Here is a 27,968-nt window from a genome sequence, read left to right as displayed (position 1 = left end):
CTGTGTATTCCACATATACTCTGCGGCAACTAATTAAGAGGTAGATGAAAATAATTTGAAATGTAAACACTTCAGATCTATTATTTTTTTCATCTCATGATTCTATTAGTCTCCCGTTTGAGGTATATAAGGTGATAGAGGGGATTGACAAAGTAGATGTTACAGAGGATGTTTCCTCTTGTGGGGCAATCTAGAATGGGAGGTCGTAGTTTTAGGATAAGGGGGAGCAGATTTAAAACAGAGGTGAGGAGAAATTACTTCTCTCAAAGGGTCGTGAGTCTGTAGAATTCACTATCCCAGAGTGTGGTGGATGCCGGGACATTGAGTAAATTTAAGGAGGGGATGGACAGGTTTTTATTAATGATGGGTTGAAGGGTTATGGAGAATGGGCAGGAAAGTGGATTTGAGGACAAGATGAGATAGCTGTGGTAAACCACTGTGACTGTATTATATGTATTGTGGTAAACCACTGTGACTGTATTATATATATTGTGGTAAACCTGACAATAGATACCCTCCAGTATATTTCTCTCAGGGCTTTCGTTCGGGTGTGGGTCTGGGTAGTGATTCCTGCTGCGTTATGCACTCGGCAGAGCAAGGGTTAACCTCGGACTGGAGACCAGCACCACCCACAATATGATGCATAGAGTCACATGGCAATACACTCAGAGGGAACACTGCTGAAAGCAGCTTGCATGAGGAAACAGTGCCATACATGACAATACCTAAGCTCGATAAATCGTAAAAGACTGACAATTGTGGTGATATGCATCACTGTATACACACAAGGGGTTAATGGAAATACACTACGATTAAGTAAACACTAGAGGGAGCACCAGAGACGTCATAACATGCAGACATACAGCTAATGAACACATAGAATAGCTCACGACCAATGGGCAGTCAAGACACCCAGAGGTGACACTACCACAAGGGGGCATTATACAACCCATATATAAAGACATGCTCTGTCTCTTTCCACAGGCGACAGAGAGTAGGACAGGGGCAGATCAGAAGCATCCACCACGTTGCTCAGAGCAGACTGGTTAGTTTGATTGAGTTACTATAGCAAGATTAGCAGGAGAGTCAAACTCATAGAGAACTGTGCTAATGGTTCAATAAATCACATTGAACTTACTTCAAAGTCTAGAGTATCTTTTGGTCAAAGCTGCATCGAGTTGCAGGCTGTGTATTCCCAGAGTACATAACACAACAACAATAAATGGTTCATATGAGCGGCACGGTGGCACAGTGGTTAGCACTGCTGCCTCACCGTGCCAGGGGCTCAGGTTCAATTCCAGCCTTGGCACACTGTCTATGTGGAGCTTGCACATTCTCACCGTGTCTGCAATGGTTTCCTCCGGGTGCTCGAGTTCCCTCCCACAGTCCAACGGTTAGGTGGGTTGGTCAACCCGAAATTGCCCCTTAGTGGCCAAAAAGGTCAGGTGGGGTTACTGGTTTACGGGGAGAGGGAAGGGACATGGACTTCAGTAGGGTGCTCTTTCAGAGGGTCGGTGTAGACACGATGGGCCGAATGGCCTCCTTCTGCACTGTAATGATTCTATGCTTAAACATGCAAGTTTCATCATTGAGCCAAGCCCATAACATAACATGGTTGGCAGCAGTGTTCCATGACAAGTTGAGCAGTGGCGATTTGAAAGGTGACACGGTAAAACAACATGGTGGTTAGCGGCGACGTGAAATGCGGCATTTAAAATGATGAACCGAGAACAGAATCCCAAGATATAAAAGACTAAAAGCAGCTGAAGCCAGAACAGGGGGATGTGTTCCTCAGAAGGAAACCTGCAAAGAAGCAAGGCCCTGAGTGAAGCAGAGTGAAAAAAACCTGGTCAGATCACAAAGATGGATGAGCAAAAAATACAAAAAATTGCAGAACCCTAAGTGACGCAGGGTCAAATCACCTGGCCAGTTCACAAGACAGTGAGCAATATTTACAAAAAGATGTATTTACATTACGGAATAGGTAAAGGCCCCCTATTCCATTGTTGGCCATGCTGCACTGAAGTTAAAAAAAGTTAATGCAGGCAGAGCTGGAGGATAATTGCAACACCAGCTTGCAGCAAATAACAAGTTGGCTGAGCTGTAGTTAAAAGAGAGAAAAGTTCCTGCAGAGTTTTTTTTTTAAATAAAAAAGGGAAGAATGACTGCAGCTTTAAAGGTTTAAAAGAGAGGAATCTTAAGGACCAGAGGTTAACAAACAGCAGACCAGTGAAATACAACACAGGCTGTGAGAACAACCCTTTCAACCAAATTGGAAATGCTGAAATCCTAATTGTAGAAGTACTCTAAACTAGCTTCAAACTCATTTTAAATGAGCATATCCAGGCTTTAAGCCCAGTAGTGCAGCACAGTACAAAAGCTGGAACATTCTGGACCTGATTTGATTCATTTGTTGCAAAATACAACCGCAAAGTTTGTTTTTTAAAACTGCGGAGCCAAAAATCTACTGAGCAACAAGACCTAAAATAAAGACACTGCATACTGACTTTCTGTGATTCATGAACAAAGCCACCCAGATCCCTCTGCCCAGATGCATTTTGAATTTGCTTTCCAGTTAGATAATAACTTGCCTTTCTATTTTTTTGGCCAAAATGGATAACCTCACACTTATCTACTTTCAACTCCATCTGCCAAATTTTGGTCCAATCTTCTAGCCTGTCTATATGCATCTGCAAAATCTCCTCTTCACTACCTGCTTTCCCATCTAGTTGGTTTAGCACACTGGGCTAAATCGCTGGCTTTTAAAGCAGACTGAGGCAGGCCAGTAGCACGGTTCCATTCCCGTACCAGCCTCCCCGAACAGGCGCCGGAATGTGGCAACTAGGGGCTTTTCACAGTAACTTCATTGAAGCCTACGCGTGACAATAAGCGATTTTCATTTCATTTCATTTTACAGGGGCTGTTTAGCACACTGGGCTAAATCGCTGGCTTTGAAAGCAGACCAAGGCAGGCTAGCAGCACGGTTTGATTCCCGTAACAGCCTCCCCGAACAGGCGCCAGAATGTGGCGTCTAAGGGCTTTTCACAGTAACTTCATTGAAGCCGACTCGTGACAATAAGCGATTTTCATTTCATTTTTCATTATTTTAGTATCATCCGCAAATGTTGCTATGTTATCCTCTGTCCCTGCTTGCGAAGATTGTGAACAGTTGAGCTCCGAGGACTGACCCCTGCGGCACTCCACTAGTTATAGTTCACCAGCCAGACGAGGACCCATTTATCCCAACCCTCTGCTTTCTGTCAGTCAGCCAATCCTCAATCCAATCTAGTACTCTACCCCCAATCCCCTGCACTATTTGTAAACAGCAAACAACATTTTTACTGAGATTGTGAAATAAGTGGAAATGAAGGTTCTGTGGTGATATGCATCACTGTAAATATACAAGGGGTTAATGTGAACACACTACACCTAGCTAAACACTAGAGGGAGCACCAGAAACATCATGACACACAGACATTCAACCAATAGGTCAGTAAGATAGGACACGACCAATGGGCAGTCACGACACACCTAGAGGTGACACTACCACAGGGGGGCATTAAACACACCCATATAAAAGGACACAGCACACATGATCTTCCTCTTTCCAGTGGAAACACTTAGTGAGGACAAACAGGATTGATTGAAACACATCACACCCACCACGTGGATTGTAGCATACTGGTTAGATAGTCTGAGTAGCTATAGCAAGATTAACAGGAGAGTCGAACCCAAGTAGGAGAATCGTTAACAGTTTAATAAATGTGTTAAAGCTATCTCCAAGTCTAAACCTTCCTTTGTCAGAGTGCACATCAAGGAAGCAGCTTATGCCACGTCAAGAGCATAACAAAACAGGTTCCATTTGCGAAATATATGTGTCCAGAAAGAACATGGCGGACACCATGTAAAAAGAAAATCTAAGTCCATTGTGGGAAAGAATGGAATGCACATTCTCTTCTGAAGGGACGGGACAAACTCACAATGCCTGTAAAAAGTAGATGGGTTGTTAATGAAGAGAAACACTTCTCATTGGAGCACAAAAAGCGCATTAGCTGGAGATAACCAACCAGAAACACAGAGTACTACTGCTATTCCTCCAAAGGCCAGATTTATTGCCCTTGATTGGATCAGATATTTGATCAAATAGTAATCAGGTATTTCGATATAATAACTACTCATTTCCCTTTAATACAATCTTGACCTGACAAGGTGGACTTGTATTAGCTACGTGCCAAACAAATTGGCTCCCTAGCTGGTTGCTGATAGCTATGTTTTATATTAGACCTTGTTTCCTGCTGTATGTAAATTAAATTCAATGATTCCTGCACCCTGAACCTGGATGTAATTCTACATTAAATAACACTGCATTATAAGCTTTTTCACAGTGCTCTTTCACAGAATATGCAATCATAGCTGATAGCTGCAAGCAATGGAAGATCAGCTATCAGGAAATTACATTTACAAAGATTCCAGCATCACGATAATCCTATTTATGGGCTTTAATCAAATGGTTCCAGGATAGGATCAATTCATAATTATATTTTCACTCCTGTCTTTGATCTTTTATACATTCAATAAAAAAACATACAAATCTACATCATTATCAGAATCAAATAATCACTGGACTGACGCAGATTCATAAAGGGCACAAAAAAAAATTCCAGGATTGAAAAACATTGATCTCATGCCAAGTTATAATCAGATTGATTACTCAGCTGATTGTGAGCTCCTCCAAAACTTGTATCCTAACTTTGTTCATCCATCTGTACTTACTGACCGAGATTGGTTCTCAGTCCTGGAACGCTCTGATTTTTAAATTGTCTGATGTGGAGATTCCGGCGTTGGATTGGGGTGAGAAGTCTTACAACACCAGGTTAAAGTCCAACATGTTTATTTCAAACACTAGCTTTCGGAGCACTGCTCCTTCCTCATTTGAATCATCAATTCTCAATCTCGTTTTCAAATTGTGCTATGGTCTCGTCCTCTCCGCATCTCTACTATTACCTCCATCTGCACAAACCCTCTGAGGTCGCTGCAATCTCACATTCTGCTGTCTTCCATGATTTTCATCACTCCTCCATTGTTGGCCGTGCCTTCAGCTACCAAGGCCCGAAACCGTAGTATTTCCTCTCTGAGACTCTCTTTCTCTCTCTGTCCTCCTTTAAGGCCATCCTTAGAACCTACCTCTTTGCCCAAATGTTTGGTCACCTGCCTTCATATTTTGTTGTGTTTCAGTGCCACATTTTGTTTCATAATCACGCTTGTGAAGTGCCTTGAGATGTTTTACTTTATTATATAAATGCAAGTTGTTGTTCTTGCCGTTCAGTCAGTGGTTTACATTGGTACGATCGACATAGCTAAGAAGAGGGATAAGGTCCTGCAGCAAGAATTTTGGGAGCTAGTTAGCAGATTGAACCTCAAAACTTGGTTATATTACTCCTGGTGCCACGGGCTAGTGAGTATAGGAATAGGAAGATAGTGCAGAGGAATGCGTGGTTGAAGATATGGTGCAGGAGGAAGGACTTTAGTTTCTTGGATCACGGGATCCATTTCTGGGGAAGGTGGGATATGTACAAGTCAGAAAGTCAGACCCGAACTGGAACAGGACCACCTTGTGGGGAGGTTTACTAGTGCTGGGGGCAGCACGGTAGCATGGTGGTTAGCATAAATGCTTCACAGCTCCAGGGTCCCAGGTTCGATTCCCGGCTGGGTCACTGTCTGTGCGGAGTCTGCACGTCCTCCCCCTGTGTGCGTGGGTTTCCTCCGGGTGCTCCGGTTTCCTCCCACAGTCCAAAGATGTGCGGGTTAGGTGGATTGGCCATGCTAAAGTGTCCGTAGTGTCCTAAAAAAGTAAGGTTAAGGGGGGGCGTTGTTGGGTTACGGGTACAGGGTGGATACGTGGGTTTGAGTAGGGTGATCATTGCTCGGCACAACATCGAGGGCCGAAGGGCCTGTTCTGTGCTGTACTGTTCTATGTTATATGCTGTTCGTGGGGTGGGAACTTAAACTAATTTGGCAGGGGGATGGGTTAGGGGGTGGAGCCACTGTAGGGGGTGATCCACAGCTAAATATAGAAGAAAAGCCAAGTCAGACTGAAAGGCAGCATGAGGATAGACATGTTAAGGCACACCTTACACATAATGCAGATGAATTGAGGGCGTTGATTAACTCATGGGAATATGATATTATTGCTATCGCAGAGATATGGTCGAGGGAGGAGCAGGACTGGCTGCTCAATATTCTGAGGTGTAGAATCTTCAGGTGAGATGGGGAGTATGTGGCCAGGGGGTGGTAAAAGAGGAGGTTTTGTCAGAATATTGATCAAGGTGTCAATTACTGCTGACTACTGCTGTGAAGAGGGATGGTTTCTTAGCAGGTTCCTCAATTGAGGCCATATGGGTAGAACTTAGAAACGAAAAGGGAGCAATCACGTTACTGGGAGTAGGCAGGGACACAAATAGGCAGGGGGGGATAGAAGAGCTGATATGTAGCCAAATCTCAGAGAAGTGTAAAACTAATACCGTAATAATAGCATTTCAATTTCCCCAATATTAATTGGCATTGGCAAAGTATGAAAAGCTTAGAGGAGGCAACATTTTTAAAGTGAATCCACGAGAGAGTTTTGAGCCAGGACATCGAAAATTCTACAAGAGATGGAATAGTAGTGGACCCAATTTTAGAGACTGAAGCTGGGATGGTGGTAGAAATGTCAGTGGGGGAGAATTTTGGCGGTAGTGACCATAACTCAGTAAGGTTTAAGGTAGTTATGGAAAAGGGACAGAGATAGATTGCAAATGAAGATTCTGGATTGGCCGAAGGCCAATTTTAATATGAGAAGCTAGGATCTGGCCAAAGCGGTCTGGGAGCATTTACTTGTGGGGAAATCAACATTAGAGCAGTGGGAATCATTCAAAAAGGAAATAGTAAGAGTTCAAGGCCAACATGTTCCTGCAAAGATAAAAGGTGGTGTGGTAACATATTACATGTATTGCGGTACTGCCACTGTATTACAGGTACCACAGTAAATCCCAGCCTGCTGGCTCCTCCCAGCAGGCGACGTATAAAAGTCTATGCTCTCCTGCGCTGCTCCCTTTCTGGTTCCAGCTGCAGGAGGCACAACATCTTGTGCAATAAAGGCTCGATTGTTTCACCATTCTCGTCTCGTGGTAACTGACGGTACATCAGGTGAGACCAAAAAACCCAGAGAATCCTGGTTGTCAAGGAATATATAGGATTGGCGATGGCTTTGTCAGGGGACATCATGCCGAACAAATTTGATTGAATTTTGCGAGGAGGTGACTAAGTGTGAAGATGCGGGAAGTGTAGTTTATGTAATCTGCATGGACTTCAGTAAGGCATTTGTCAGAGTACCGTGTGGGAGATTGATCAATGTAAGAGCCCTTGGGATCCAGGGCAATTTAGTAAATTGGATCCAAAATTGCTTTACTGGCAGGAGGCAGAGGGTAATGGTCGAAGGTTGTTTTTATGACTGGATGCCTGTGTCCAATGGTGTACGGCAGGGTACGGTGCTGGGCCCCTTGCTGTTTGCAGTGCACATTAATGATCCAGACGTGAATGCGGAGGCATGATCAGTAAGTTCGAAGATGACCTGAAAATGTGTGGTTTGTGATGTGTCATGACCCGAAAATAGTGCAGAGGAAAGACTTAGATTCCAGGATGATATAGACGGGCTGGTCAGATGGGCAGAACAGTGGCAAATGGAATTTAACCCTGAAATGTGTGAGGTGATGTATTTTGGGAGGACTAACAAGGCAAGGGAATACGCTATGAATGGTAGGACACTAGAAAATTCAGAGAATCAGAGGGACCTTGGTGTGCATGTCCAAAGATCATTGAAGACAGCAGGACAGGTAGATAAGGTGGTTGTGAAGCAGATGGAATACTCGGCTTTATTAGCCAAGGCATAAAATATATCAGGGAGGTTATAATGGATAATGGAGCTATATAAAATGCTCGTTAGATCGCAGCTAGAGTACTGTGTGCAGTTCACACTATAGAAAGGATGTGATTGCACTGGAGAGGGTGCAGAGGAAATTCACTGGGATGATGCATAGGCTGGGGCATTTCAGCTATGAAGAGAGGCCAGTTAGGCTAGGGTTGTTTTCTTGAGAGCAGAGAAGGCAGAGTGGAGACCGGATTGAGGTGTACAAAATTGTCAAGGACATAGATAGGGCAGATAGGAAGAAACTTTTCCCCTCCGCAAAGGGGTCAATAACCAGGGGGCATGGATGTCAGGTCGGGACAGGAGGTTTGGAGGGGATTTAAGGAAAAACCATTTCACCCAGAGAGTGGTGAGGATCTGTAACTCACTGCCTGAAAGGGTGATAGAGGCGGGACCTTCACAACATTTAGATGAACACTTGAAACGCGATAGCATACTAGCCACAAAAACTAAAAAAATTTCTGTCGTCTGCGCCCAAACGGCCGCGCCAAATTGGCTGCGCCCAATTGTCCCATACCGTGTCAAACCCACCCTGAAAAATAGCCATCCTCAATCATTTTGTCCTTGACTTTTCACAGTAACTTCATTGAAGCCTACTTGTAACAATAAGCGATTATTGTTATTATTTTCAACCTGCTGTGTAATCTAAACATCATTCTTCTCTCTTTTGCGACCCACATGCATATTAGAGGTTCTGCCAATTGGTTCTATACAGAACCATGAAAAATGGTGTTGCTGCTGAAAGAAATGAATATTGCACAGAATTCTAGATGTGCAATCCATTATACCCACTGCAATACAGACATGTCTGTATAATTAGTTTCATGTCCTATCTTTTAATGATCATATTTTATTCCCAGCCTATAAAATAATTAAAAAGCTGAATAAGGTGCCTTTTGTAAGGTTATTCTAGTTTAACTTCACGGGATGAGGACATCACTGGCAAAGCCTACATTTGTTACCGCTCCCGGATTGCCCTAGAACTGAACATTTCAGAGGACAGATGGTCTAGAACCACATGTAGGCTAGTCTGGGTAAGGACAGCAGATTTTCGTCCCTAAAGGGCATGAGTGAATGGGCAAGGACATTTAAGACAATCGATAATAGTTTTACAGTTGCCATCAATGAAACTAGCTTTCAATTCCAGATGGATTGAATTAAAATTCCACATGGGATTTGAACCCATGTCCCCAGTGCATTGGCCTGGGCCTCTGGATTATTATTGCAGTGACATTATCATTATGCCATTGGCAAGGATCATGGGCCAGGAGTTCAAATCTGGGTTTTTCAAAGTCAGGGTCGCGACCCATGGTTGGGTTGCGGGGGGAGGGGGTCATTAGGAGCGTTGCGGTGTTCATGATCACAGGAGAGAGCTGCTCAGAAGAGTCCACGGCAGGATAAAGCAGTGCTGGTGTGAGCTGCATAGGAGAGTCCACGACAGGATAAAGCAATGCTGGTGTGAGCTGCACAGGAGAGTCCACTGCTGGACAAAGCAGTGCTGGTGTGAGCTGCCCAGGAGAGTCACACGGCTGGTATGAGCTCCAGGGCCTCTGGTGAAAAATCCATTCCATTAAGAAGCTGGAATCAGAAACAAAGCAGTATAAAGATGATTCCTTGAGGTACGGCTTTGTTAATTGTGCCAATGCAAATCAGGATGCAAAACCCATTTGCGTTATATGTTGGGAAGTATTGGCAAAATTTAAACCCTCAAGACCTAAAGGCATTGGAAGACTAAGCATGGCGAGTCGAGGACAAACCTCTTGTTTTTTTTTCAAAGGATGCGAGAACATAAATCGTCAGCTGAAGTCCTTAGCAGAAATGTAACACTGAATTATGAATTACAAAGCAAGTGAGATTGTGAGGACCAGGCAGGCTCACCTGTTGCATTAAAGGTAAGCCAAAATGGTGTGTCACGAAGGTGTACTGGCATGGGTGGTGAAGGTTGGCCAGTTGGTAAAAGCGAGTCCCGGGTAAAAAAGTTTGAAAACACTGGTTTAAACGATCCACAGGTAAGAAAGGTCATGATGTTAGGCAATTCTTTCCCAAGAGAGGAGTGAGCCTGTGGAATATATTATCCCTGTTGTGGTGGGTGTTGACTCGAATTTCACGAAGGAGCTGGAACAGTTCTTAACTGGGGGTGGGGGTGGGGGGTATCTTAATAGGTAGCAGCTGGCCCATGTTTTCTCATGTATTGCTTTTTGATTGGCCGAGAGGGTCAGAGAAGTTTGTAGAGTATTATTTTCCCTTCTGGCTCAGAGATTTTTTTCTTCACCTTCGCAGGAGATTGTGAGGCAGGGAGTGGGGGTTTGGGCAGGCTTGATGGACCAACTCATCCATTCCTGCCTGTCAATATCATGTGTTCAGAAGTAGGCTTGACTCATCAATGATCAGCTAGACTTAACCAGCCTGTTCTCTTTACACATACTAGTGGACCAGCAGAGTGCAGATCCGTTATTGGGTTGTACTCATCTTCAATCTGTATTCTGTATTTTGTTTTTCGTCACTTTAAAATGTTATTGCATGCATCAAAATTGAAACAATTCATAATGATTTCTGTCCAAGACTGAGATCAGGAGGATGAATAAAATAAGAAATTGGTGAAAAATCTGAAGGTAAGTTAACAACGAGGAATCTACTTATCAGTGTACTGGAGATTTTTCATTTTCTTACAATCAGTAGAATCACTGCCCTGAAGGGCAACATTATGTCAAGACCATTTTGCCATATCCAGATCTAGGCGCGGGGTATTTGCTGGTTTCAGGTATGAATGAAAAGCATTTGCCTAGCCTGTTTCTCTGAGCAATCAGTGATCCAAATTAATTGTTACTTTTTTGGCAATGCGATAGGTTTTCTGCATTTAGGAGAAACGTTGTGCAAATTGGAGTCACGAGAAGCAATTCTTTGTTCATTTGAATTGGGTTGCAACAGTTCTGCCTCTGTTTTGCAACAGGGGGAAAGGGTCAATTAGTCATCCTCTTCCTGTTACTTTTCACTATGTCAATTATCACCCTTTCTGAATAGCTTCCTGCAATTTAATGTTTAATTAAAGTCCAATAATATCAACAGCCTCAATCAGCAGCAACTCTTGAGGTTTAATCATCTGTACAAATGGTTATAGCTCTGTCCCTGGCCCTGTGAGAGCACTGAATGATTAACGCTGATGGACCAATTGTATTTAAACTGTTACACAGATTAACCCTTGGAAGGCAGGAGGAATTTAGCTACATTCAAATCAGAAGAGGTACGTGCATGATCAAGGCCACTGATTTGTGATTTTGCGGAAGAATGGGCAGAATTGCAGAGTGCAATCCCACATCATTAAATAAGTTGACTTAGTCAGCCGTGCTTCTCCCAGCTACTTAAAGGAATTGGTTGGAAGGAGTTACTGAACTGAGCTGCATTAAAGAAACAGAAGTGATTGCCACAGATCCATATCAGATCCAGCTCAGAATGAACCACGTAGAATAAACAAGGCTAAAGTATGACAGCTTCAATTATAATCAGGAACCACGACTCAGGCAGACTTCAAGAAATAGTACTCTGGTTATTAAGAAACAGCTGCCACATAGCACAGCACAGGATCCAACACAGACATTCTAACTCCATACTGAAGGCTGGAATTTCAGAAATCACTTAAAAAAACAAAAAAGGGTATTTTTTCCCCCAAAACTAAAGTTACCACTGACTTTTCAATTATTATCTTACAGAAGATTCACAATTTTCAGGTGTTCACTGTAGAGATTGATGATCAAAATACTAATGAAGTGTTGAAACTTCACACTTAAGTAAAAAGTTAACATTCCTACTTTTAAATGATTACAGTACATGAAGCGACTTACAGAGCTGTTTTATGCCATCCTGTGGCAACAGTTGAGTATTGCAAGTACACATCACTGCCATCCAGGATAAGCATTGCCTTTCCTGATGTAATTTTCTGACTTTGTTTGAGCAGTAAGAATGCATGTGGAACATTTGAACACGAGGTTTGCATAATCTTCCATTTGAAATAATGGATAGAAATTGTGTGCAAGATGCACTTGAAATTCCACCGTGCACCCCAAGCAGATGAGGATCTTTGCTGGGAGCATTAAATTGATGCTTGGATGTGCAGCTTCCAGTGAGTAGATAAGTGAAATATTTAACCCAATGGTTTGTTCTACAGTAATTGTTTAAAGTAGAAACTTGAACTAGTTTCACTGTAACAGTATAAATATTTAATCAATATTTTTGAGGTTTTTGTTGTTCATTACGTTCAGCATCTGGGGTGCTTGGCAGGGTTTGGTGGGTCGATAGATGACTGACAAGTCCGAACTATCACCAGAAGGTTCTGCTGCAAATAGGTCAGGATATTGCAGATGACTGAGTTTTGGACACTTTGCTGGCTCGGGATTTCCTCTACTTTCATTTTGTCTCCAACTCTGATGTGCATTTGCTTTCAAAGGAGGCGGCACCATTTATTTAGTTGTGCCAGGCAAGTGATCCTGGGCAAGCTTCTCTCAGGAGTTGAAGTCGATAACAAAATTCTGAGTGAAGCCTTCAGAATGCCTTTATTTATAGGACTTCCTTTGACAGCCATGAGAGCGCACTCCAGATGCGATCTCTCCTGAGAAGATTCGCTTTTGAAATGAAATGAAATGAAAATTGCTTATGGTCACGAGTAGGCTTCAGTGAAGTTACTGTGAAAAGCCCACTAGGGCTAGCGCCACATTCCGGCGCCTGTCCGGGGAGGCTGGTACGGGAATCGAACCCTGTTGCTGGCATGCTTGATCTGCTTTAAAAGCCAGCTATTTAGCCCAGTGAGCTAAACCAGCCCCTGTAAGCTGTGTGTCAGATATTCTTGGCTACAAGGCCAGCCCAATTCTTTTTTTTAAATATTCTTTCATGGGATGTGGATGTTGCTGGCAAAGCCAGCATTTGTTGCCCATCACTAATTGCCTCAAGAGCAGTTAAGAGTCAATCATATTGCTGTTTGGAGTCACATGTAGGCCAGACCAGGTAGGGATGGCAGATTTCCTTCCTTAAAGGACATAAACGAAACTGATCAACTGTGACAGTCTCAATGCAGTGTGGATATCTGGCATGCCAGCTTGGGTGAGCACCACCTCAGTGTCTGGTACTTAGTCCTGCCATCTGATCTTCAGAACCCTCCAAAGGCAGTTCACACGAAAGTGGTTGAGCATCTTGGCCTGATGCTGGCAGACAGTCCAAGTCTTGCATGCGTAGAGCAGAGTGGGCTGGACTATTACCCTATAGGCTTTCAGTTTAATATGCTGACATACTGCTCTTCATTCCCACACTGATGTCTGAAGTCTACTGAATTCACACACAAGCCAGTTCATCATCTTTCTAGTTTGATGAGTAATCGTTAAGGCAAGCCCTGAAAATTATTATAACACTTCTCAGATAATAATTGAAAGGTCATTTGTGACTTTACCATGGGGGGGGGGGGGGGGGGGGAAGTGCCTTTTAACGTTATTTGCCGACGCATTTGGTGTCATGCCAGTGTTTTCATATTTTTTGAAAGATTAAGAGCACCGAGTGTCACATTTTCTGGTGTTATGAAAGACCAGAATAGAGAAAGCCGCTGTGTTTATACTCTGGTCTCAAATAGGTTGAAAGAGGCCTGTTTTTGGGAGGAACCCATTTTGGGGACCAACTTCCTCTGTCCCAAGTGACACCTGAAAAACATCTGGTCCCAAATGAGTCAAGCCATTTTACAAGTATCCAGGACATTGGCATAAAAATATATACTCCCCTCTTGGATAGGCAAGCAAGGGGCCCTACAATTGCTGTAGGATCCCTTGGCCAAATTGGACTGCCCTGAATGGAGCCTGAGTGGCTCACAGCACTTTTATCACATATGACCGGATCCACCGGGTGCGTAGCGCCCGAAAAGCAGCGTCGCACAACGTGACCGGTACATGCCGTGGGATCCCACATCCGAGATCTAATTGGCCGTGGGATCCCACATCCAAGATCTAATTGGCCGTGGGATCCCACATCCGAGATCTAATTGGCCGTGGGATCCCACATCCGAGATCTAATTGGCCGTGGGATCCCAAATCCGAGATCTAATTGGCCGTGGGATCCCACATCCGAGATCTAATTGGCCGTGGGATCCCACATCCGAGATCTAATTGGCCGTGGGATCCCACATCCGAGATCTAATTGGCTGTGGGATCCCACATCCGAGATCTAATTGGCCTGTCGCACCTCGCAAGATCTAACGCGATCTCACGAGATGTCACGATGTGAATCCTCCCCATTGTGGACGGGATCACTTTCTGGCAAGTCTACACATTAGAGTGAGACAGCTACTCTCACTTTAATATGTGTTCCGAGATCTAATCAAGGCATGGGATCTAACCCCCTCGCTTTGGAGGCCTTGGGGGAAGTGCTAGTCTCCACGAACGAGGGAATTCCAGGGGGCTGGAGACCCCTAGGTGCACGTCCTCTGGCCAGGGTGGTACCCTGGCACTGCTGATGCTACCTGGGCACCTCGGTGCCTTCCTGGCACTACCAAGGTCCCCATGTGGCACTGGCAGGGTGCCGGGCCGGCAATGCCATGGCGCCAAGCTGGCATTTTTTGTGCAGCAGTGATCGGGCTGGCTGTGGGGTGGCCCGGGGACCCCTTATAATGAGTTGGGGCTTGTGGAGGGCTGTTGGGAGTTGCGTCAGGGGCTCGAGAGATCGAGATGCCATTTAAAAATGGTGGCTCGATCTCTCGCTGCACTAGGAGTTCCGGCGAGTGCAGATCCTCAGTGCAGAAAACGGGGCGAAGTGCGGCCTTGTCAGGGAGTTCCCCTCTGAGGCCCCGAGCTACCCGGATGGGCATCAGGTAGCGCAATGTTTCTCAACACTCCAAACGCTGGGAGACACCTGGCTAATCGTGCGCTACGGGATTTTATCTCCGTTTGGCTAGATCACACCCATAATGTCACCTGCAGTTGACCCAGATTATGTGAATGAGGCCAGAGGACAAATTTGTTACGATTCTTAGGGATCACTCCCCACTCTAATCTGGTGTTTCAAAATTGGCCTAAACTTATCTTTAAACAACTCTTTCCCATCCAGATGAAGACGTGAATAAGAGAGCAACAATTCCCAGCTGAGATTAGAAAATACGTTAACTGTTATATCTTCAGTTTGGTGTTTCTGGTTAGCATGTCCAGATAGAAGATTATCATCCAGGTACAAAGTGATATTCTCTTTCAGTGCATTCTCCAATTGTGCCTTCTGTTTCTCTGATGGTCGTCAAGAATTTGGGTTGCCTTTGGATTGCCCTCTAACTCTGGAGTAATAAGAGGATCTTATATGAAAGAGAAATATTCACGTAGCCCAACTAGGTGTAGTGCTGTGTGAAGAGTCATGCGCCAAGTGCACTCAAGCCTACAGTCCTTCAATTTAGGGTTGTGGTGTTGGTTATTCTACTGGGGGTACTGAAATGGAAATGCCAGTGAGTTGGTCAGGATGAGGGCATTGACGGAGGAAGGGCAGATTTTGGGAATAGTGGATGGTTTAGCTCACTTGGCTAAATCGCTGGCTTTGAAAGCAGACCAAGGCAGGCCGGCAGCACGGTTCGATTCCCGTACCAGCCTCCCCGGACAGGCGCCGGAATGTGGCGACTAGGGGCTTTTCACAGTAACTTCATTGAAGCCTACTCGAGACAATAAGCGATTTTCATTTCATTTCATTTGAAGGGCCAAAGGGGATGAGTTGTAATTTAAAATGCTAGTCTGGATACGCTGTTAGATTTATCAGGAGCAGAGTGAGTGGATGGCAGGGTTGGAGGTTGCAGGGAGACTAATTTAATAATAATCTTTATTGTCACAAGTGCGAAGTTACAGTGAAAAACCCCTAGTCGCCACATTCCGGCGCGTGTTCGGGTAAATTGGTACGGGAATGGAACCCGCTGGCCTTGTTCTGCATTACAAACCAGCTGTCTTAGCCCACTGAGCTAAACCAGCCCATATAGGAGTAATCACAGTCAACTCAGTGATTGAAACTTTGGAAAAGGACTTCAAATGACAGGGAGTTCAAGGCGTAACTATTCTGACGTTTCAATGACAATGATACATCATTCAGGTTTGGTTTCAATTCACACTGCACTGTGTTACCAGCACCTAAACTGTGCATACCCAGCACAGTTTTATATTAGTCAAATAGCGCAACCGTTAATTATTCAGGGGATCTTCTGGAATTCATTTTTACAGACCTCACAATAATTTGGTCAATCCATTACTGGATGCTGCATATTTATTATTGGCTGTACACATTTCTTATTTTGGAGATGTATTTTCTTTTTTACGATTTTTTATTACTTTCATGTAAACGCGGACTCCTGACTGCCCCATCCATCCTTGCCCCATCCATCCTTTGCCGGACTAAAATGTTATTTTATTTGTGTAAGTCTTGACGGCGACCATTGCAACCAGTTTCATTGTTGGAGGCTTAAATAGTAAACCTAATTGACAATTTCTTCAATTGAAAGCCCAACATGCAATTTCCAGTATGGGTCAATAGACAGAACTCACTCACTAACATTCAGAACCAGGAACCATTACTCCTCTGCTGTCCAGACCAACTTAGAGCTGGCAAGAGATTGACCCTGAGATTTCCTTGTCTGTAAGGCTTAGAACATAGAACATAGAATTTACAGTGCAGAAGGAGGCCATTCGGCCCATCGAGTCTGCACCGGCTCTTGGAAAGAGCACCCTACCCCCTACCCAAGGTCAACACCTCCACCTTATCCCCATAACTCAGTAACCCCACCCAACACTAAGGGCAATTTTGGACACTAAGGGCAATTTATCATGGCCAATCCACCTAACCCGCACATCTTTGGACTGTGGGAGGAAACTGGAGCACCCAGAGGAAACCCACGCACACACGGGGAGGATGTGCAGTCTCCGCACAGACAGTGACCCAAGCTGGAATCGAACCTGGGACCCTGGAGCTGTGAAGCGATTGTGCTATCCACAATGCTACCGTGCTGCCTATGATGCACTAACTCAATGAGACATTAGAGGAGACTCTCATTTCCCCTCGAGAATTTTATTAATTTTATGTTGGTAAAAATGTGAAACCCATAGGGAGCTCTTTGTTATGCATAAGATCTAGCATAACCTTACCTGACTCTCTTGTGAGACCCCTGACCTCTTGGCTCCATGGTCCAGAACCAATAGCATTGAATGCTTGAACTTGCACTCTGTATTCAGTCCATTCCTCCAGATCTTCGATGGTGAATTCCCGTTCAATTCGATCACTGATAATATGTACAAGAGTGGATCCATTTCCATCTGACTTCCCATATTTTATTTTGTATCCAACAGATTCCTGATTCCCATTATACTCTGGCTCAGGCAATGGCTGGAAAAAATAATTACAAATCTGATTATACCTTGTTACAAAGTATGAGGTATATATGATTATGGTTTTGGCCTATGTCTTTTGGTTTGTAAGATTATCACGGTTTAGAACTGTATCTTTAAATGTAAGTCAATGAAAGAAGTCACGTGATCTATGGCAGTGTCTTGACAGTAAACTCGGTTGGTTTAATTGTTGGATCAAAAGGAGAGTCACATTGTGTTAATGAAGGAGAGATGGCAGATGTTAACACCCAGGGGCAATGACAGCTGTCGCTAAGTTCACATTGAGAAGAGCCGAAGTCTACAAAAATCGAGAAAGGTATTATCGATATTAAGTTGTAAACTGTTGTGCGCGCTGATACAGCTGAAGGTGGTACACAGAGCACACCTCATCAGGGCGAGGATGAGGCGATTCTTTGAAGGAGTAGAAGATGTGTGTGAGTGTCGCGGGGGGGGGGGGGGGGGGGGGGGGGGGCAGGGGAGCTAATCACGTTCATATGTTTTGGTCCTGTCCAAAGCTAGAGGAGTACTGGAAGGAGGTTTTTAGGGTAATTTCTAAAGTGATGCACGTGATACTGGACCTGAGCCCCCGGGAGGCCATATTCGGGGTGTCGGAACAGCCAGGGTTGGAAACGGGTGCGGAGGCAGATGTTGTAGCCTTCGCCTCGTTGATCGCCTGAAGCCAGATCCTGATGGGTTGGAGAACAACCTCCCCACCCTATGCCCTGGCGTGGTGGGGGACCTGTTGGAATTCTTGACTCTTGAGAAGGTTAAGTTTGAACTGAGTGGAAGGATGGAGGGGTTCGACAATCCATGGGCATTATTCACCATGCACTTTCCATGCACTTGGGGGGGTGGGTGGGAGGGTTGGGGGGAGGGGTGGGAGGGTTGGGGGGAGGGGGGCGGTATGTGTTAATGGTGACTATGGGTGATTTCTGATTCCTTTTTGTCATTTGTTTATGTAAACATGCGGGCTAATGTTTGGGGGTTGGTGGGAGGATGGGATTGTTGTTATTGATATAGGGATTGACATATTTGTTACTGATAATTGTTTATTGTTGGTGGGTGTAAATTTGGGAGAAAATGTGAAAAAGGTGGAGAATGGAGAATGAAAAAATATTAAAAAAAAAAAAAACAAGTTGTGAAGAGTTGTGCTGAAACCTGTCCTTTTGTTTCTAAGATGGAAAAACAGAGGTCATTAAAGAAAGCAGGTTGCCATTTTCACTTGGATAAAGGGCTGCGCATGTCCCATTGTTGTGGAGAGTGGGGTAGAAGAAGTCACTTGGAGATGACTTTCAGGCTTCCCTGTAAACCCAGAAATATCAGACAGAGGGAAGTTGCAGCTTTTGGACTTGGGCGACCTGCAACCGACTGAGAGAGGGAGACCAAGAAAATAGATATTGGCCAGGCCTGCACCTTAACCAGAGAAAATGCTGACTATCGTTTGGGAGTTCACACCCAGTTTGAAAGCCTAGCTTGTGAGGAATTAAAACCCGGCTGGCGTGATCACCGAGAAGAAGGATCCCCATGGAAAACCCTCGTGGCAGAAAATAGATTGGGAAAGCAGAGAACCCTTGGGGGCTGAGAAACCCAGGTTCCAGAAGTTTAGATGCTGACTGAAGAGAGCGGGTACTGCAACAAAATTGGTGTTTTCAGTTGTCATTATAAGTAAAAGTTGGCAGACTCTGTTCGTTTAGAGTATAGTTATCAGTATCTAATTAATAGTGCTTTGGCTTTAGTCATTGATGCAACTGTTGTAAAAGATATTTGATATGTTAAATCGTGATGTGTCACCCTTTCAGCTAATAACTGGAAGTTTGAATTTCTCTTTAAATTATTATTGGTCTCTATGGAGATCATAACAATTTTCTTTATCTCATCATTTTGGCAGTTTTTAATGGCTTATTTTATAAATGCCTAAATAAACACATTTAACCTAGTACTTTTCCAGAACCATTAACTGAACTGATAACAGTGACCTCTGTCCTGATGTACTCAGGACCAATTAAAGTTCACATCCGCTTTCATTTGTTTCCCACCAGAATAAAAATAAATCTGCCAACTTTTCTACAACGTAGGTCAAGAATTCTGTACGCTTCATGGTATTTGGTGCAATTGGTCACATTAGTTGAATTGGCATAGTAAATGTTTGCTTTTAACTCCATTTACCTGGCCTTAAACAAAACCATTCAGCAGCTAATAAATACTATGAGTTCATGACATCTTCTAGCACAGATTGTTACACATCCTTTCATTAATTTGTCTTATTTTGTTGAGTAGTTAACACATTGCGGACAGTTCTAAACAATGACATGGGATGCTACAATCTCATTTCTGGCTTAAAAAAATTCTTATCAAAAAGGTTCTAATAAGTTCAATCCCGGATGAAAGCTTCAACATGACAATTTAAAAATTCTTCCAAACCAATACTGAAAGGAATGGTACAATCCTCCACCATAAAGGCAACTTTGATCGCGCTTGAAAGATGACGGGCGGGAGGGGGGTGGGGGTTGGTTATGGCTACTTTAATTCTGCCACTGTGTCCATTTTTCCTCTAGTGTGGTGTTTCACAAGCAGGAGGAAGAAGCTTTCAATGATCAGAGCCACCTTTTGCACACAGTGCTTGCTGTATTGTTTCATTATCTGTCCTCACAGTCCTGACTGTGAAATGGGGATTGACAATGCATTAAAAGAAATTCACCTCTAATGGAAGAATGAGCTACAGAGCCATTCTCTCCCTCCCTCCCTCTCTCTCTCTATGAATACAAATGACAAAGGCATCAAAACATGCACATCATTACCTTCTGCAACATTAGAATTCACAAATATTATAACTGTAGAAATAAAGATGCATGGTAAATAAAAATGTATGTTGGTGCTGAATCCTGAAATGATAGCCCACATCTGTTACATACCACCCAACGGAGCCAGAGGCTTGTCTCACTTGCTGTACGCAGGGTCACATTGGCAGGAGCCACATCAGGTGGAGCCTGGAGGGTTTGGATTTTGCGTGATAACTGACTTGGCAGACTTGTTCCAACAATGTTGACTTGTCTCATGCGAAATCTGTGGAAACACAAGGCAGAATGGAAGACCCCTCCGAATGTTGAGAAAATTTAACAGCAAAGCTAAGTAAACTCACTGTGAAAATCGGTCAGTTTCTATAACGGGTTGCTAATCCCCCAGCCAGTTTTGTGCCGAGGTCATAGAGTCGTACAGCGCAGAAAAGGCCCTTTGGCACATTGCGTCTGCACCAACAACAACTACCCCTAATCTCACGCTAATCCAATTTACCAGCACTTGTCCCATATTCTTGAACATGATGGTGATTCAAGTGCTTTTTAAAGGCTGTGAAGTTTCCAGCCTCCATTACTTTCCCAGGCAGTGCATTCCAGATTCTGACCACCCTCTGAGTGAAAACTTTATTTCTCAAATCTATCAAAATCTCCTGCCCCTCTTAAAACTATGGCCCCTTGTGATTGACCCCTCAACCAAGGAGGTCAGCTGTTTCCAATTTACCCTGTCCAGACCCCTCAGTCTTATACAGCTCAATCATATCCCCCTCAGCTTTCTCTGTTCTAAAGAAAACAATCCAAGCCTAGCGAATCTCTCCTTCTAGCTCAGATGCTCCATCCCAGGCAACAGCCTGGTGAATCTCCTCTGTACCCCCTCCAGTGCAATCACCTTCCTATAGTGAGGTGACCAGACCTGCACACATTACTCCAGCTATGGCCTAACCAATGTTCCGTACAGCTCCCAACATAACCTCCTTGCTCTTATATTCGATGCCACAACTGATAATGGCAAGTGTCCTGTCTGCCTTCGTAACTACCCTATTAACCTGCTCTGCCACCTTCAGGGATCTGTGAACAAGTACCCCAAGATCCATCTGTTGGATCTGAGCTTCCTAGTGTCTCTGCCATCATTACGTACTCCCTTGTCCTGTTTCTTCTTCCATCACCTCGCACTTCAGGGTTAAATGCCACCTGCCACTGCTCTGTGCATCTGACCAAACCATCTATATCTTCTTGGAACTCACGGCCCTCTTCTTCACCAGTTAACCACCCTACCAATCGTCTGCAAACTTACTTATCATTCTCTCCACATTCTCGTCTATGTCATTTATATATATATCGTTAAAGGATCCAGCACTGATCCCTGTGATACGTCGCTGGACATCGGCCTCCAGTTACTCAAACAGCCTTCTACCACCACCCTGTGTCCTATTTCTAAGCCAGTTTCAGATCCAGATCGTCAAGTTTCCTTGAATTCCATGTGCTTCAATCTTCTCCATCAGTCTCCCACGCAGGAGGTAATAATTTACCTCAGCATGTTTTCTTTCTCCGCAGCCCTCTACGATTTTGCCGACTTCAGTTATTTTCTGCTAATTCTTGCTCCTTTCTTCAACACTCCCTCATCCCCTTTAATTCTTGTCAGTTCTTAAAGTTCCTCTTTTCCATATCTTCTTATTGCTTTGCTTTAAGCTATTTTCACACCTCTTGATTGCAAGCCATTTTTCATTATCTGACTCTGACCCTGAAGTGCTATCCAACATTTAAAAAAACTTATTTCTTACTTTTAGCAGGAAGTGTTAATGTGTATATTTGGAGGGCAGTAAACCCATTAATAAGTCTAAAGAATCTAAACTTACCTGAAGAGTCGAAACACTCCGGGCATCTCACATTCTACCTATGATTCATTCTCCCCACCAATGCAATTTTGCTGATTCTAACAATGGAACGTGCTTAACCTTGCAGTTTCCACAGCTGACAAATCGACCACAACCAAAACGTTAATTTACTCTTTTTTTAATAAATTTAGAGTACCCAATACATTTTTTTTTAAATTAAGGGGCAATTTAGCGTGGCCAATCCACCTACCCTGCACATCTTTGGGTTGTGGGGGCGAAACCCACGCAAACACGGGAGAATGTGCAAACTCCACACGGACAGTGACCCAGAGATGGGATCGAACCTGGGACCTCGGCGCCATGAGGCAGCAATGCTAACCACTGCGCCACCGTGCTGCCCATCTAATCTACTGTTTTGATGAGACGCTGTTGGACCTGTTGAATATTTCCAGGATTTAGCCCAGTTTTGTATTTTGTTCTTCTATGTGGTACATTATTATAACAATGAACAGCAGAGCAGTGCATGGGCTGATGAACATATCAAAGTGTTTTCTGAAGAGTTAAAATATACTACTTCATAAAAAAGCACCATCTGAGTATTTGAAAATACATCCAGAGAAGCATTTAAAATGTATGTGGCGGGGACAATCGAGCTGGTAAATCCTGCTGGCATAAAAGCCATTTTGGGCCTCCCACTTGATTCTCTGTACCCTCCGCCATTCCTGTGTCTCCCCCCCCCCCCCCCCCCCCCCCCCACCCCCGGCCGCCAAAGAGGTGCTGGAAAATCACCCCACTGGATATACATTGAGATGTTCTGTAACCGTGGGCAGATTTGCTGCAGAGTATTCTGCTATGAACTAGCACGGGCTGCTTCATTATCAGTGGAGCTGATCATCAGTGAACAGCCCCACTCTTAACATTATGACGGTGAAAGGTTACTGATGAAACAACAGAAGATGGTGTGATCAAAGATGCTGCTTCAGGTACTCCAGTAGTAATGTTTTGGGGCTATGATGATTGTCCTTTGACAACCTGGACCTGTGTGTCAAATATGACTGTGGATGTCCCCATTGACCCCAGTTTTGTTTGGGATATTTGGTCAATTTTCAGTTGAATACTGCTTTGATGATACTCTTCACTCTGCCCTCCTACCTCACGTCTGGCATTTAGCTTGTTTCCCTGACTACATCAAGGCAGTGATGAGTTTAAGAATTGAGAGGTTCTTGCAGGACCCAAGTGAAGCATTAGACAGTAGGGGCCCGATCGAATGGCCTTGTCGCACCCGGCTTGGGGTGAGATTTGCGACGTTCAGGATGCCGCGTGAGATCTAATGAGATCCCAGGAGACGTGATCTGAATCTCGCCCTCATTGGGCGGGATCCAGATTTACATATTAAAGTGAACAGTTAGTCTCACTTAAATATGTTTGCGCCCATGCCTGGGAGATCTCGCCAGAATGCCGTTTAGTACTGATCCACACAAACGTGGACCAGGCGGAACCAGACTCCTGATGGAAACGGTAAAAGACGCCAAGCTGCTCGACGTCTTCAGCAACCCTGCAGACGGAGCGCAGCGTAGATACACATGGTCATGGCCAGACGGGTCTGTCCGCTCCAGGATAGACTTCTTCTTTGTGTCACGTGCTTTCACGGTCAGGTCCACCGACGTTAAGCCGGTGTTCTTCTCTGACCACTGCCTCCGACTGACAGACTGCCACCTGCAGGAAAACCATGGTCGGGCAGGGGGACATGGAAGCTGAATGTAAAACTGTTGACTCCAGAGAACTTCGAGGAACTTAAAAGGGATTACAAAGGTTGGAGAACCGTGAAACCCCTCTTTGAGTCTCCACATCTCTGTTGGGAAGCAATCAAGGGGAACATCAAAAGGTTTTTCATCCTCAAAGGCGTTCAAAAGATGAGAGAGAGATGAGGGGCCATGTCCAGGCTCCAGAAAAGTATGCAGAATTTGCTCCAGCTGCAGTCGATGGGGGTTGATGTCAAGGAGGATCTCCAAGAGGTGACGAGCCAGCAAGTCTCGCTCTATACCTCGGAGGCCTCCAAGGTTATCTTCTGTTCCAGAGTCCGCTCCGTGGAGCAGGATGAAACATGCTCACGCTTCTTCTTCCAAAAGATGCACAGAGAGACCTCTGTGATCAGCAGCCTGAAGGAAGAAGATGGCTCTGTAAAGTCATCACTGTCTGACATCCTGAGGATCAGTAAATCCTTTTATGCCGGACTGTATGATCTGAAGCCAACAGATAGCACTGTTTCCCAGACCTTCCTGTCATCTATCACGGAAGTCTTAGGCGACAGCGAGCGGGAAAACCTGGACAAACCGCTAACTCTGGACGAGCTGACAAAGGCCATCAAGTCCTTTGTGACGAGTAAAAGTCCCGGAAGCAACGGCTTACCGGCTGAGTTGTATTCGGCTCTGTGGGACGGATGGGCCCAGACCTGCTGGAAGTGTACAAGAGTATGCTTCGGGACGGCAGCATGTCAGAATCCACGAGGAAAGGCATCATCACCCTCATCTACAAGCAGAAGGGGGAAAGGGAAGAAATTTGAAATTGGCGACCCATTTCACTGTTGAATGTGGATTATAAAATTCTAGCCAAAGTCATCGCCAATCGGGTCAGGTCTGCTCTGGAGTCAGTGATCCACCCTGACCAGACCTGTGCTGTACACGGCAGGAAGATCTCTGATAGCCTCGCGCTACTCAGGGATACGATCGCCTACGTGCAGGACAGGAGGGTGGACACCTGCCTCATCAGCCTTGACCAGGAGGCTTTTGACAGAATATCGCACACCTACATGATGGATGTGCTCTCCAAAATGGGGTTTGGGGAGGAAATTCGCAATTGGATAAAACTGCTCTACACAAACATCTATAACGCAGTCTCAATCAATGGGTGGGAACCAGAGACGTTCCAGATCAAATCTGGAGTCAGGCAGGGCTGCCCAATCTCCTCGGCCCTGTTTGTGTGCTGCATAGAACCTTTTGCCGAGTCCATCAGGAAGGATCTGGGTATAAAAGGAGTGACGATCCCAGGCAGCGGAGGCGTGCAAGTCAAGGCCTCCCTGTACACGGATGGCGTCGCTGTTTTCTGCTCGGATCCCGCGTCTGTACGCAGGCTCTTGAATGCCTGCGACCAGTTTGAACTGGCCTCGGGAGCCAAGGTAAACTGCAGCAAGAGCGAGGCCATGTTCTTTGGGAACTGGGCCCACTGGTCCTTTGTCACCTTCACGGTCAGGTCAGATTACTTGAAGATGCTGGGGATATGGTTCGGAGCTGCTGGGGCGTGCACCAAAAACTGGGAGGAGCGCATTGCCAAGGTAAGACAGAAACTGGGCTGGTGGGAGCAATGCTCCATCTCCATTGCGGGCAAACCCTGGTGTGAGGTACTCTCGGTGTTACTATACGTGGCGCAGGTCTGGCTCATTACCCGACCCTATGCTGCAGCAGTCACCCGGGTCATCTTCAAATTCATCTGGAGATCCAAGATGGATCGTGTCCGAAGGGACACCATGTACAAACCTCTGGGTAAAGGAGGGAGGAACGTACCCAACGTCTCCCTCATCCTGATGGCCACCTTTGTGTGCAGCTGCATCAAGCTGTGCGTAGACCCCGGGTATGCAAACACCAAGTGTCACTACATACTGAGGCTCTACCTGTCCCCGGTGTTACGAAGGATGGGCCTGGCCTCATTGCCGCGGAACGCTCCAAGTAGTTGGACCGTGCTGCACCACCTGTCCCTCGTGGAAAAAGTTTTGAAGAAAAACACCGTTGACCACAAGGCAATGAAGCAGTGGTCAGCACGTAATATCCTCGAGGCCCTCAGGGAAAAGGAGACTGTGGAGGACGTTGGATGGTTCCCTGAGCAGACTGTCAGAGTCATCTGGCAGAACGCCTCATCACCAGAACTTTCAAACAAGCATCAAGACCTAGCTTGGCTGGTGGTGAGAAGGGCCCTCCCCGTCAGATTCTTCATGTACACCCGAAGGCTCAGCACCGTTGCACGCTGCCCTCGGAGTAGCTGTGGGGGAAATGAGACAGTCACCCACCTCCTTGTGGAATGTGCCTTTGCAAAGAACGTCTGGAGAGAGATGCAGTGGGATTTGTCAAGGTTCATCCCGAGCAGCTCTGTGACACAGGACTCTGTGCTCTACGGACTGTTTCCGGGGACACACACCGAAACAAACATCAACTGTTGCTGGAACGTCATCAACTCGGTGAAAGACGCTCTTTGGTCTGCCCGTAACTTGCTGATCTTCCAGTGCAAAGAATTGTCCTCAACCAAGTGTTGCAGACTGGCACATTCCAAGGTCCAGGACTACGTGCTGAGGGACGCATTCAAGCTTGGGGCAGCTGCCGCCAAGGCGCAATGGGGAAAGACCACTGTGTAAGGTCTGACCAGCAAATGTACACCGAGGGGCTGGTAACTGTGTAAAACCCCTCGGTCTGTGGCATTAACACTCCAAGGTATAAAATAAGCATGACAATGTAAATATTTAAGAAAGAATTGTAACATAAAGAGGGATATATGTGTAATGTCATCCTATTTGAATGGAAGAAAGTCAAGGGAATGTGTAACTTTGATGGAATTATCCAGTCAAGACAATTCAAAATGTTCTGTAATGTTTATGATAGATTTTATGAATAAAGTATATTTTTTGAAAAAAGAACCTGGGGGAGTCCCCCAGGCCATTGGAAGTCCTTGCTCGGGACAGGGTGGTACCCTAGCACTCCCACTGCCACCTGGGCCCCTTGGCACTGCCAGTCTGGCACCATCAACCATGCCATCCTGACACTTCCAGGGTGCTTTGATGGCATTGCCAAGGTGCCTGGGTGCCAGGTTGGCACTGCCATGAATCAGGCCCGGGGTGCCCTAGCCTTTGGGGTGAGGGGTGCTCAAGGACCCCCTGTGAAGACTGGAAGAATTTAGGAATATTGGATTCTAAGTATTTGGCAATTCAAGGGTTAAAAACCTGAGATTAGAGTATTGGACTGCAGAGATCATGGGCGGGATTCTCCGACCCGGCAGCGTGAATCCCGCCCCCGCCGGCTGCCGAATTCTCCAGCGCCAGGGATTTGGCGGGGGAGGGAATCGTGCCGCGCCGTTCGCGGCCCACCCCACCCCCGATTCTCCAGCCCGCGATGGGCAGGTCCCGCCGGCGTATGCTACGACAGGAATTTGCAGGTGGGACCTGGCTCTGCGGGCGGCCTCCAGGATCCTCGGGGGGGGGGGGGGAATCTGGCCCCGGGGGGTGTACCCATGGTGGATTTGCCCGCGATCAGAGCCCACCGATCTGGGGGTGGGCCTGTGATGTGGGGGCACTCTAAAACTCCGCGCCGGCTGGTGTAACAGTCCGCGATGGCCAGCGCGGAGATGAACCCCCCCCAGTGCATGTGCTGGGATGACGCTAGCTTACGCTGGCGCTCCTGCGCATGCGCCAGCTCACTCCAGCCGGCGGAGGCCCTTCGGCGCCAGTTGGCATGGCGCCAGGTCCCCTTCCGTGCCGGCTGGCACGGCGCAAACCAATCCAGCACCAGCCTCGCCCCTGAAGGTGTGGAGGATTCCGTACCTTTGGGGTGGCCCGATGCCGGAGTAACTCACGTCACTCCTTCGCGCCGGAGTTGCCCGACCGCCAATTTCCAAAGAATCCCGCCCCATGTTTTTTAAAAAACAGAATACAGGGCCTGGGTGCGTTTAGCAGCCAGAGGGCAAAATTGATAAAAGAACGTGGTTTTCAGTCTGGGCTAATGGACTGTGGTTTGACTGGGAAAGACCCTGGGGATGTTTTTCAGCTTGGGGAGATTAGTTCACTGCGAGCAAAGAGACATTTCGAAAAGCTTTAGAGAGGCAGTTTTATGGAGAAATGTTTGGAGAGAGGAGTTGAATTCTGATCTGCCTGATGCTGAGTTTGCAAATCTCCCACAGTAAGTTAGAGTGAGAGCTGTAAGTTTCTTTTCTTGTTGTTTCATTGGGAAATGTAAATAGGAAATTAAGT

At 45.6% G+C, this 27,968-nt stretch overlaps 1 protein-coding gene across 7 annotated transcripts in view; it reads right to left on the bottom strand.

The window, feature by feature from the left end:
- sdk2b (sidekick cell adhesion molecule 2b) overlaps positions 1 to 27,968 on the bottom strand; it is a 1,143,109-nt gene that overhangs the window by 269,076 nt on the left and 846,065 nt on the right. For all 7 annotated transcript variants that reach the window (XR_005458034.1, XM_038777821.1, XM_038777823.1 and 4 more), the window contains 2 exons: positions 20,247 to 20,397; positions 17,095 to 17,332 (listed from right to left, as the gene is read on the bottom strand). Coding sequence is in view for 6 of the 7 variants with exons in the window: in XM_038777821.1 (XP_038633749.1) it covers positions 17,095 to 17,332; positions 20,247 to 20,397 (389 nt within the window). In the remaining variant the exon portion in view is untranslated. The remainder of the gene's footprint in view (positions 1 to 17,094; positions 17,333 to 20,246; positions 20,398 to 27,968) is intronic.

The sequence above is a fragment of the Scyliorhinus canicula genome, chromosome 18 (assembly GCF_902713615.1).
Source record: "Scyliorhinus canicula chromosome 18, sScyCan1.1, whole genome shotgun sequence".
Classification (NCBI taxonomy): Eukaryota; Metazoa; Chordata; class Chondrichthyes; order Carcharhiniformes; family Scyliorhinidae; genus Scyliorhinus; species Scyliorhinus canicula.
Note: the sequence above shows the minus strand (reverse complement) of the source record. Positions and strands in the feature narration are given on the sequence as shown.